This window comes from Oncorhynchus kisutch, linkage group LG17 (genome assembly GCF_002021735.2).
Source record: "Oncorhynchus kisutch isolate 150728-3 linkage group LG17, Okis_V2, whole genome shotgun sequence".
NCBI lineage: Eukaryota > Metazoa > Chordata > Actinopteri > Salmoniformes > Salmonidae > Oncorhynchus > Oncorhynchus kisutch.
In genome coordinates, this window is record NC_034190.2 from 29,635,234 (window position 1) to 29,648,343 (window position 13,110).

The following is a 13,110-nucleotide window of genomic DNA, read 5'->3' on the forward strand; positions in this document are numbered from 1 at the left end:
GTGTTAGTCATTGTCTCTGATTGGGAACCATATTTAGGTAGCCTGGGTTTCACTGTGTGTTTGGGAGTGATTGTTCCTGTCTCTGTGTTTTGCACCAGATAGGACTGTTTTAGGTTTTCGGCACGTTTGTTGTTTTGTTAGTTTATTTGTGTACAGTGTCTTTATTAAAGTACAATGAATAACAACCACGCTGCATTTTGGTCCGCCTCTACTTCACCCCAAGAAAACCGTTACACTATGCAGGAGTTCCATCCTAATGTGTTGGCACCAGTGGTGTAGTGCTATTTTTTTTAGGTGCAGAGCGCCTTAAAAATATATCTAATTTAGACATAATTTCTCTATCAAAGTTTGTACCAAATTTTGAATATTAATATAGACTATGCATGAAATGCATCCTCCAGTTGAAATGTCTGTGTATGCCCAACCATATTGTCTCAAGAAAATGTCATATTTTTAATACCCTCAAACACCAAGTTAGGTGTACCTAATTTCCAAATAGGCCATCATCACTGTCAATTGTTAATTATAATTCTTCACCTTTTACTGGTGAAATGTTCAAACTGTGTCTGCATGCCAATCATTTGATCTTAATCAGTTTCACGGGAATATGCGCTGTTGAGAAAATAAATGTGACTATTCAGCTTCAGTTAACCATCCTAAAATCTCACTCGACAGTAAGTGTTTTTGGTGTAACAGGAACGTTATAGGCCCACTATGCTATGCTATTATATTCGGTTCTGTTATGTAAAATATCATTATGTGATCTTGCAGGACACTTCAGAATTTTTTTATCAGAAATATTTTTACCAGCTCAGTGGATATAGCGCTGCAATATATATACTTTGCCAGGGAGGCTTTATTTCAAGGGAAGCAATCCTTAAAAATGTTTTTGCAGACTTTAGTCTTCAAAAAAACGCTACAGTGAATACTAGTATTTATACCATATACCATAGTATTTTTTCATGTGGATATATCTGTTATCTGCTGTTGATTTTTCTTCCACAGCAACCACGTTAGCCGTACCCACTCATCAAGTTCAGAATGGGCAAGTAATGGTGACTCAATGGTGTGGAACGATCTCAAGGAAAACAGTCATTAGCCGATATGCGTTGGTGCGTTTCAACCATTTCAGTTCACCATCTGCTACTTCTTTGGTCAACCATTAACTTTGGGAATGTTTTTATCCGTCCTATGCCACACTCATCCTTTGACCCTATATGCACCTGAAGGCTGTACATGTAAATGCCTACCCACGACATATAACCAAGCCAAACAGTTTGCCCATGTACATTAGTGCAGACGTTGGCAGAAATTGGTACATGTGCACGAAGATGGGCACATGTACTACGAACATGGGTAGTTCTTGTGAGGCATGCCTGAATGCAAACGAAGGATGCGCCCAGGAAATGGCCTTGTCAAGGTCTCCCCAGGTCATGTGACCACTAACCCTATGGTGTCTGAATGCCTCGCGGATCTCAAGTTAGGCTCAACCCCATACCTCTACGCAGACGACACCATTCTGTATACTTCCGGCCCTTCTTTGGACACTGTGTTAACAACCCTCCAGGCAAGCTTCAATGCCATACAACTCTCCTTCCGTGGCCTCCAATTGCTCTTAAATACAAGTAAAACTAAATGCATGCTCTTCAACCGATCGCTACCTGCACCTACCCGCCTGTCCAACATCACTACTCTGGACGGCTCTGACTTAGAATACGTGGACAACTACAAATACTTAGGTGTCTGGTTAGACTGTAAACTCTCCTTCCAGACCCATATCAAACATCTCCAATCCAAAGTTAAATCTAGAATTGGCTTCCTATTTCGCAACAAAGCATCCTTCACTCATGCTGCCAAACATACCCTTGTAAAACTGACCATCCTACCAATCCTCGACTTTGGCGATGTCATTTACAAAATAGCCTCCAATACCCTACTCAACAAATTGGATGCAGTCTATCACAGTGCAATCCGTTTTATCACCAAAGCCCCATATACTACCCACCATTGCGACCTGTACGCTCTCGTTGGCTGGCCCTCGCTTCATACTCGTCGCCAAACCCACTGGCTCCATGTCATCTACAAGACCCTGCTAGGTAAAGTCCCCCCTTATCTCAGCTCGCTGGTCACCATAGCATCTCCCACCTGTAGCACACGCTCCAGCAGGTATATCTCTCTAGTCACCCCCAAAACCAATTCTTTCTTTGGCAGCCTCTCCTTCCAGTTCTCTGCTGCCAATGACTGGAACGAACTACAAAAATCTCTGAAACTGGAAACACTTATCTCCCTCACTAGCTTTAAGCACCAACTGTCAGAGCAGCTCACAGATTACTGCACCTGTACATAGCCCACCTATAATTTAGCCCAAACAACTACCTCTTTCCCAACTGTATTTAATTTTAATTTATTTATTTATTTTGCTCCTTTGCACCCCATTATTTTTTATTTCTACTTTGCACATTCTTCCATTGCAAAACTACCATTCCAGTATTTTACTTGCTATATTGTATTTACTTTGCCATCATGGCCTTTTTTGCCTTTACCTCCCTTCTCACCTCATTTGCTCACATTGTATATAGACTTGTTTATACTGCATTATTGACTGTATGTTTGTTTTTACTCCATGTGTAACTCTGTGTCGTTTTATCTGTCGAACTGCTTTGCTTTATCTTGGCCAGGTCGCAATTGTAAATGAGAACTTGTTCTCAACTTGCCTACCTGGTTAAATAAAGGTAAAATAAAATAAATAAATAAATATATTCAGACAGAAAGTGAAAATGAAGCATATGCTTTAGAGGTTGTCAGAGAAGAGGGGGTGGAGCGTGGTGTACTATACCTTGTCTGCTGCTGCTGGACAGAAGATAAGCGATGGCCCTTATCACTCAACCCACAGAAGTAGCACTCATGCACGTCAGCACCGAAACACAGAGTAGAAAACATGCTTTGGAAAAATTTGTTAATGTGTGGACCCTCAGTCTTGACTGCATGCATCACTGATCAGACAAGGGCAAGAACAATTAAGGAGTCTTCTCCAAACTTCATCTCTCTTCATCTTTCATCTTGTCTCCCTCAGTCGATTGTTAAAAGGCCAAATTACCAAAATAGTCTGGCCACAGGCTTGTAGGATAACCAACACATTTAGGTAACACAGTATAAGCAAAATTACATGACTTTGGATTCCCGAGCTAGAGACAGACGAAACTGAGAAAAACATTTAATTGGGGACATAGTTGAATAATTATGAGATGAAGGGGTAGAAACCTGGGGAAAACATAATTGGGATCACTAGACATGGAGGTAACTTGAAAGGATAAAAGGACAAGCTTCCCAAAGACAATGCATTTGCCCCACTCCCATTTGAAATGCCTTTCAATTCTTCCCTGGGTAAACAGTGAGTATTTCTGTTTGTCTGGACTTATTTCATGAAGGGAATGTTTCCAAAGAATTGTGTTTATCCTTGTTCAGTTTTTAGGGCAGGGGAAGTTTTAACATCCAAGGCAGGGATTCAATCCGATCGTGGATTTAGACAATGCACCATTTAAATGTTATTTCCAATTGAGCAGACATATATAGAGTGGAACATGAATGTGGTCTCTGCGAATGCGGGAACATTGCTTTTAAAACGTGCATTGCAGACAAAGCGCAATCGGATTGAATCCCGGCCCAAGTATATATGCTTATTTATCGTGGACTCTAGAAAATCAATGTCTGTCATATCTGCAGCAAGGTTTTCTCTTAACTCAAAGCTACTCCATCCCCTATTTATTGATGGATATGGACTCTCTCCGTGTGAGATAAAGGCACTCAAGTAGTTATTGGGGTGTTTGGTTGCAACAAATTCTCAATCTTATGGTAACTTATGTCATTTTTTACAGTTAATTGACACTGATAATTTGAGAAATATTCACAACCAAATCTCACCCAAAGGGAAGACTTTTCTTGATGGGCAGCCCCATTTTCCTTTGATTTGCTTTAACCCTCCTGCTGTGTTCCGGTCGAATTGGACCGATTAACAAGTTTTCTCTCTGAAAAATGTAGTTCATTTAATCTGATTGTCATAAGGTTCCAATACTTTGTCCACACAGGGCATCTGAACCCACAAAATACATTTAGATGATTTTCATTACATTTTGGGTGTTTTATTTAACTTTTGTACACCTGTGGTGTTCCCAGTAAAAAATGACCGGCCATTAGTAATGAATGGATGAGACTACAACTAGTGTATAAAATTGAGTTCAGGCACATGCCCATTCTTCAGATAGACACACTTCCGCTCCCAGACTCCCAAATGTACTGTATGTGTGTTTGAGCACACACCTCACTCCACTTCTTGGCTTCCATGCCAACCCCCACGGGAACCTTTCCCCCATGGGAACCACACCTGTTGGCATTCTTACAAACAATCGCAACATTGTCTCAATAATATATAGAACTTTTCTCATAGCTCTGGTATATAAAACTTTTTTGAGGCCTTGCTCACAATTCATTCTGTGGCAGCACAATGACCAAACGATATACTGTATGTGAGGCTCTTGATCATATCTTTGACCATGACACTGGTGAGGAGAGGCCAGGAAACTGACAGTACAGATGCATTAGAGGAGGAAGTGTCAGATGTTGAAGACAACACAGAATATGATCCAGACCAAGAGACAACCGATGTGGAACAATCCAGTGATGGAGTGCCCTGCTGAGGTTGTTACATTCCGGTCAAAGAATGGGAATTTGTCCTGGTCTTCATCCCTACGAGAGGAGAGGTCAGCTGTCGGCTGAAAATGTTATCAGGATGATCTCAGGGCCAACGAGATACGCCATATCCCGGGTTGAGGACATCAAATTGTGCCACTATTTAATTTTTTAAAAATGGTTTCAAAACAAATGTTCGTTAAAACTTTGACACAAAGTAGTCTGTGATAAATGTTTGTTATAGTGTTTGTGTTTGTTATAGTCAAATGAATCCATTATGCTTTTTTAAAACAAGTTGTATGAGCTCAGGTCAATGAGGCTTACAAGCCATAAATAGCAAATAGAAGTTCAAAACTTGTAATGTTCACAAGAACTTAAGTTAAGATCTAACACAATCAGCTATAATGAATTAATAGGGGGGTTAAGGGTCACATTCTGTGCAAGGCATTAGGGCTCTACTCAATCCTCAGTTCTGAGCCTTTAGTTCTGATAGTCCCAATATTATGTTCATACTATCACAATAGTAGTTTGTGATTAAATGTGCCCAACTGTGGCTTGGCACTATTATTGCTTGGCTATACCGTGTAATGATTGTCATGTACCACATGATTTAGTGCAACTTTTTATTTATAGAAAACAGTCTCATACAAAAAAAATAATGTCCATTTACAATATGCACAAAATATAAAAGATGCATTGCATTCTCAGAGATCAATTTTACAACATTTATTCAGCTTAGGCATCCCACAGTGAAACGCTTTAAGAAACCCAAATATATTGTCAATATTATTTTCACACAAGGTGCATTTCCTCAATGTCTTATGCACAAAATACACCCGTTTGTCTTGTGATTCAGCCCTCATTTGAAATACAAAACTATTTGAGCCCTTGCTGTTGTGATACCACAACAATATATCGGTAGTTGAGTTGGAGACACACCCAACAAAACACGGGAGAAACAAATCTAAACCATGAGATCTCCTGTAGGAGGAGGTCAGAGCAAATTGAATACCTTAGTAGACACTGAATATAGGACTCTGCATGATTGTCCTTGGGAAGATATATTCAACATGTCCTAACATTGCTTGCTTTTATTTTAGAAGAAAGAATTAGGAAAAAATATGCTTCCTCAGATGAAATCCCACATTTGTGAAATACAGGAATTATATGGAATGACTAAACACCATGAAGAACACACCCAACAAGCAAAGAGCTTATTCATGATCAGTCAGGGACTTGTCAACAAATGCTTGGCCCCAGTGGGAAACTCATGGAGATCACATGGTTTATAGAAGGACTATAAGATCCCTCTTAATTTCTTAACATTCATCTCTTACGTATTCAGAACATACTAAGAACATTGAGGGTATTGGAAGGAGCAGCTTATTCACACCAAGACGTCGCAAACCATGAAGTCTGCAGTGTCATGCTCAGGTGCAGAAACCTGAACAGCAACAGTCCAGGAGGAAACAGAACCAGATCCGCTTAGGTGGTGCTGCAAAGATGGCCGACAGCGCCAGCACAAGAAAGGCCTCTTGCCCTTCACATCCTCGATGCAGGACCGGCTCCGATACGAGACACCACATCACTTCCCAAAGTCAGTCCAACACTAGTTTGGATATTCTGCTCCTTTTCAAGTGAGCTAAGTGCCAGAAGTGGCCCTTGTACAGTGGACCAGAGTTCTGGAAGCGCTGAGGTATTTCAGCAGACCTGCAGCATGCGAGTGTTGCCATTGAACTCCTCATCAACCTGAAACCGGCGAGAGACACTTGTGTTAGATCACCTGCGCATCAATTCAATCACAACGAACTAGTACCATCATGGAGATAGTTTATCTGCATTTATTTTCAAGACACTCACCTCAGAGTAGGCAGGCAGGGGTGGAAACTGGAAGGCTGAGGAGTGCATGAAGATGGGGCTGTCGTCGCCATCGTAGTCATTCAGCAGTGGCGTGAGGGGCTGATCCAGGCGGCAGTCGCGGGTGACATCGCAGTAGCTGGGGGGAGCAGAGGGCATGCGAAGGGACACCCAGCTGGCTGAGGCATTGCTGACCGAGCCGTCTGTGCTGCTCACGCTGTTGGTGCGGCTGCCCAGGCCGGCTGTGCCGATGACCAGTGGCAGCTCCAGGATCAGCTTCTCACTGCCTGGGATGTGCATGTAGATCTGGAGGAGAGGATAACAGTTAGAAACCAGACGTGCTGAGTGGCCATTTCAAACGGCTGCATGTCTAACTAGTGCGGACACTTGGCTCATCCTCTTATCTAATTGAAGTGGTGTCGGATTTAGAGTAATGAACATACTATTATAAGCACGTCTATGATAATAGCGACGAGTTAGTTTGAAGGTTGATAAACACTTCATTTCACCAATGAAAGGCCATTGCTACTAGAAATGGCTGCTTACCACAAACCCATTAGCACTATCATATTATGCTAATTTGAGGGGATCAAGATGCTCACCATGAGGGCGTACTCCACACGGATGATGTTGCAGCCCAGCATGGAGGGCTTGATCTTGGGCACACGGATGGTCTTGCCCTGCCAGGCGTCGCACATACCGGAGATGATGTGGTTGCCACGCACAGAGGAGAGCTTCTGACGGAAGACCTTTGTCCTGCCATTGGCCTGGTAGGTGTGCTTGGAGATGATGGCTGCCTTGGGCACCACAATACGTGAGCAGGTGTTCTCAAACTTCGCACAGATGCAGATGTCTTCGCCCTCACAGAACCCCTTGCGATCGATCTTGGCGTTGAGGGACACCTGGCCGTCGGGAATGAACATGCAGGTGACCTTCTTCTCCTTCATGCCGCCTGTAGGAGACTGAAGAGGGAGAGAAAGGAACTGGTTACACATGGGCTCACTTTAACAGATGTTTAACCATGCTTTTGAGATCTCTAATTCAATACATCTATTCCTTCATGTTCACAAATGCCAAGTTTTCTAAATTGTTTAAAGACTTCTAGGACCTATGACTTGAATTGCATGAGGTCAAATCTGTCCATGCTTTACAAGGAAGACTGCTGAGCAGGATGAGGCACAGGTGCCCAACCTGAAGCATCACATCTGGGCATGTCACAACTGTCATTCTAAAGGCTGGTTGAAGTTAACGCTCAAGGGAAACACCTGATACAGACTGCTCACTCTTAATGCTTTCAGATTGTCATCTGTTGTGTATCAGAAATACCATTAAAAGGTGAGTTTCCACAGAGTTCAGGTGGCTAGTTGGCTTGCACCTCAGCTATTTTTACTTTTGCAGTTCAGGCTTTGTGATAAGTGAGAGATGAACTCACCAGCAGATCTGGGGTGTTCACATCCAGGGGCTCCTCCACCTCAAAGTGCTTCTTGCACTCCAGGGCAGGCTGGGCAGGCCTCTCCATCAAGGCCTTGACAAAGTACTGGACATAGCCAAACTTGCCCTTGTAGGAAGACACAATCTGCCTGTGGGGAAACAAAAAGATAAGGCAGAGCCACATACAGAGGAAGCTTTATATTGTATTGACATACTAAAATACAGGCCAATACAAAGAGACTTACCCTTGCTGGGGGAGCTCAAATCCAAACATGTACTCGTACTTGTTTCCAGGTCTTAGGACAACTGATCCATCATGATCTGAAATTGTTAATAAAGTGTTTTAATAATGGTTTTTGCCGTATTAGTCGAAACTGCAAGATACAAGGTTGCTTAAAAAAAAAAAAAAAAAAAAAAAAAGACTATCAGCTATGTTAATTTCTAAAGCCTAGTGTTGGAGGTTTGCCAAGAACACCATGCTACCCTCAGCCTAGTACTGTGAAACATAGATGTTTTTGACACCGCAGAATGGGATTCCCTGTATACACTCCACATATACTGCTCAGCCACTGCTGCCAGCAGCTTTTGCATAGGCCAGTCATTCATTCCATGGAATTAAACTCTGAAGTCAATGACTACTGAAGTAGGAGACACTTTCAGTTAAAACAGCTCATAACTGCTAGGTAAACTAACTTGATACTTCACATGAATCTGTAATTCGAAACTTACAGCGACAGTCACATTTGAAATGCATGTAATAATCACAAACTGATCGTCTACTATGCGTATCTACATGGCTAACGTTACACTTGAAAATAAGTTATCATATTGATTTTACGGAATAATTCAATGAGGATCTTACCAGCTGGGTGGTCAACAAGCTGAACAACTTCTTCGTATCTCAAGTACTCATTCTGCTCTCTGCATTTCTGCTTTCCTTTGGCATATTCCACTTTGGCGCATCCAACTCCGAGTACCCTCATAGCCGAGACTCTGGTCACCTCCCCTACTTCCACCACGATCCTCCCGGCTACTTTGTCTCCACTGCAGTAGAAAGCCTTGCTAGCATCGCTGAAAATGACCTCGAAAGTCTTCACTCTCTTCGGCATAGCAACCATGTTTGCTATTTAGTCGATATCCAAGTCTAATAGTTACACTGCAAGAAGTTCAGAGTTATTCCAACTCCAAATCAATGTTTTGTTGTTCAATAAGACGGCCAATATAATTAATTGATTGAGGTTTAATGAACTACGACTGTGAAGCAGCGCAAAAAGATTGCTTTGGTGTAAGCCTATCCACAAGTATCTCCAACCTACTGTCAAGTTAACTTTAGGAGCTACAAACAAAGGAGGAAGGCGCAGCTTTTATATGAGGAGGCCAGCCAGTGATTCACCAGCGTTGTTGATCACTTCAGCTGAGCATGTGGAAGCAGAATGCACAGCATGGCTCAGCGCATGAACATCGATGTTTGTGTCGTCTGCAACCAATCAGCGCCCGGGAACGGCGCGTGGACACCTCGTGGCTGAGAGGATAGAGCGAGTGCTCAGCAGCTGTCACAGAGGAAGGGCTTATGGAGGAGTGGCTAGATTCTTGTTTGTAGCTTTTTACAGTCTGTGGTCTTTTGGAGAGCGAAATTAACTTCACAAGCCTGGGACAGGAAGGATAACTCTTAAATATATTAATTAGTAAAAAAAATTCAGCCCCGTCGAGGTACATTTTGTTCAGATTTGACTCTCCTGGGAGTGGATAAAGAAGTGTCATGGCACTACAAACTACACTGAGTGTACAAACAATTAGGAACACCTGCTCTTTCCATGACATAGACCAGTGGTTCCCATCTTTTTTCAGTTATTGTACCACCAACGGAATTCTGCTCTGCCCAGAGTACCCCTGAAGTATCCCCTCATGTGCATTTTACCAGTAGGCCTATGGTCTCATGAGTCTTCTCAAGTACGCCCTGTGGATAGACTAAGTACCCCTGGTTGGGAAACATTGACATAGACTGACCAAGTGAAGGCTATGATCCCTTAATGATGTCACCTGTTATTAAATCCACCTCAAGCAGTGTAGATGAATGGAGGAGAGAGGTTAAAGATGGATTTTTAAGCCTTGAGAGGAAACAAAATCAAATATTATAGGTCGCATACACGTTTAGCATTAGTTATTAATGGTGTTGCGATATGCTTGTGTTCCTAGCTCCGACATGTTGACAACTGCTCGGCAAACACATCATTCCAAAATGATGGGCATTAATATGGAGTTGGCCTCTCTTTTGCTGCTATAACAGCCTCCACTAGATGTTGGAACTTTGCTACTGGGACTTGCTTCCATTCAACCACAAAGAGCATTACGCCTCGATCACACCGAAAGTGTCATTGCATGTTGGTACACCAGAAGTGTTTTCATTTTCATTGGAACGCTGTGTTTGCATTGCAGCCATGCTTTGCAGAGGCAGTTGCAGTGCGTTCTTTGTGGTGCATGCATTGGATTTATCGAACGTATGTATCAAACTGTATGTGTAGACTGCTTGACAGAAATGGTAGCAGAAGGTGAATGTTGAACTTTTGTTGCACACATGTCCAGATGATGATGCAAACCATTTTGCGCAATGACGCTGTCGGTGTGATCAAGGTGTTTGTGAGGTCGGGCACTGATGTTGGGCAATTAGGAATGGCTCACCCCAAAGGTGTTCGATGGGGTTGAGGTCAGGGCTCTGTGCAGGCCAGTCAAGTTCTTCACACCGATCTCAACCACCCATTTCTGTATGGACCTCACTTTGTGCACAAGGGGCATTGTCATGCTGAAACAGGAAAGGGCCTTCCCCAAACTGTTGCCACAAAGTAGAAACACAACATTGTCTAGAATGTCATTGTATGCTGTAGTGTTAAGATTTCCCTTCACTGGAGCTAAGGGGCCTAGTCCGAACCATGAAAAACAGCCACAGACCATTATTCCTCCTCCACCAAACTTTACAGTTGGCATTATGCATTCAGGCAGAGAGCGTTCTCCTGGGATCCACCAAGCCCAGGTTCGTCAGTCAGACTGCCAGCTGGTGAAACATGATTCATCACTCCAGAGAATGTGTTTCTGCTGCTCCAGAGTCCAATGGTGGCAAGCTTTACACCACTCCATCCAATGCTTGGCATTGCGCATTGTGATCTTAGGCTTGTGTGCGGCTACTGGCCATGGAAACCCATTTCATGAAGCTCTCGACGAACAGTTCTTGTGCTGACATTGCTTCCAGAGGCAGTTTGAAACACAGTGGTGAATGTTGCAACTGAGGACAGATGATCTTTACGCACTACTCTCTTCAGCACTAAATGGTCCTGTTCTGTGAGCTTGTGTGGCCTACCACTTTGCAGCTGAGCCATTATTGCTCCTAGACGTTTCCACTTCACAATAACAGCACTTACAGTTGACCAGGGAAGCTCTAGCAGGGCAGAAGTTGGACTTGTTGGAAAGATGGCATCCTATGAAGGTGCTACGTTGAAAGTCAATAAGCTCTTTTCAGTTAGGCCATTCTAGTGGCAATGTTTGTCTATGGAGATTGCATGGCTGTGTGCTCGATTTTATACACCTGTCAACAACGAGTGTGGCTGAAATAGCCGAATCCACTAATTTCAAGGGATGTCCACATACTTTTGTATATAAAGTCTATGTACATCAATAGTTGAATTGCATAGCCTTGACTAGAATACACTATATACATATGAAGTAGGTAAAACAGTAAGTAAACATTATTAAAGTGACCAGTGTTCCATGTCTACTGTATGTACATAGGGCAGCAGCCTCTAAGGTGCATGGATGAGTAACTTGGTGGTAGCCAGCTAGTGACAGTGACTAAGTTCAGGAAAGGGGACTGGGTGAAGGCTGGCTAGTGATGGCTATTTAACAGTCTGATGGCCTTGAGATTGAAGTTGTTTTTCAGTCTCTCGGTCCCAGCTTTGATGCACCTGCTCTGACCTCGCCTTCTGGATGATAACGTTGTGAACGGGCCGTGGCTTGGGTCCTTGATGATCTTCTTTGCCTTCCTGTGACACCGGGTGCTTTAGATGTCCTGAATGAGACATGGATTGTGTATGTGTGCCATTCAGAGGGTGAATGAGCATGACAAAATATTTAAGTGACTTTGAACAGGGTATGGTAGTAGGTGCCAGGTGTCAAGAACTGCAACACTGCTGGGTTTTTCACGCTAAACAGTTTCCCGTGTGTATCAACAATGGTCCACCACCCAAAGGACATCCAGCCAACTTGACACAACTGAGGGAAGCATTGGAGTCAAATGGGCCAGCATTCCTGTCGAATGCTTTCGACACCATGTAGAGTCCATGCCCCAATGAATTAAAGCTGTTCTGAGGGCAAAATGAAGCTGTTCCTAAAGTTTTGTACACTCAGTGTATGTCAGACGTGTTGGGCAAACCAAAAGTTGTTTGCGGGTAAGCTTGATTTTGAAATATTTTTTGTTAAACCATTTGGTCATGTTTCTACGTAGGCTTGCCCATGCCTACAGTTAGTGGACTAAACTCCACTCCATGTTGATACTTCAAAACATTTATGAAAACGCCCAGCTTGTATCTATGTTTGTCCTCTGTAGTTGTGTGCCTTTCTTTGTTTGCTGGAATCCATACCTTTTCAATAAACGTTAATGAAATACCACCAACGACTGTTTCCTTGTTGAGATTCAATTGGAACATCCACATTTGCACGGAGCTGCCATCTTAGAGCAACAGCAACGAGTAAACAGTCGGTGGTTGTATTTTATTAATGTTTTTGGAAAACTCTATCAGATACTAGGTGCACCCTCTAGTGAGATACCGTAGCATGACATAAAAAAAAAAAGTTAAACACCAAACATGAGTCTAACTAATGTTGGGTTGAAGACAGACTTGGTAAACAATTTCAGGATAAAGAAGGGTCACACACATAGCTCATTCTTGAACTTTTTTGGAATATCCATTGCAAAACCACAGCTGGTTTCGTGCCAATTACATAATGTGTGAGTAAAGTTTGAAGAGACGTCGACTGCTGATGCTTTTGCTTTGACAGCGGTTGTTTATGAATATGCCAGGTGCTTTCTTGGAAGTAGGAAAACAGCAGACTCAAGCAATGTCAAAGTTTGACTGCTGGCTTCCTATA

The 13,110-nt window shown here is 42.8% G+C and overlaps 1 protein-coding gene across 1 annotated transcript; it reads right to left on the minus strand.

Annotated features, from left to right (window-relative positions):
* Positions 1 to 5,295: 5,295 nt before the first annotated feature.
* Positions 5,296 to 9,411, minus strand: LOC109907422 (thioredoxin-interacting protein). The gene is made up of 6 exons (XM_020505381.2): positions 8,837 to 9,411; positions 8,220 to 8,295; positions 7,976 to 8,123; positions 7,146 to 7,505; positions 6,547 to 6,849; positions 5,296 to 6,435 (listed from the first exon to the last, which is right to left on the minus strand). Exons 1-6 carry the CDS (start codon positions 9,090 to 9,092, stop codon positions 6,388 to 6,390), a joined length of 1,191 nt encoding a protein of 396 aa, XP_020360970.1. The 5' UTR covers positions 9,093 to 9,411; the 3' UTR covers positions 5,296 to 6,387.
* Positions 9,412 to 13,110: the final 3,699 nt, after the last annotated feature.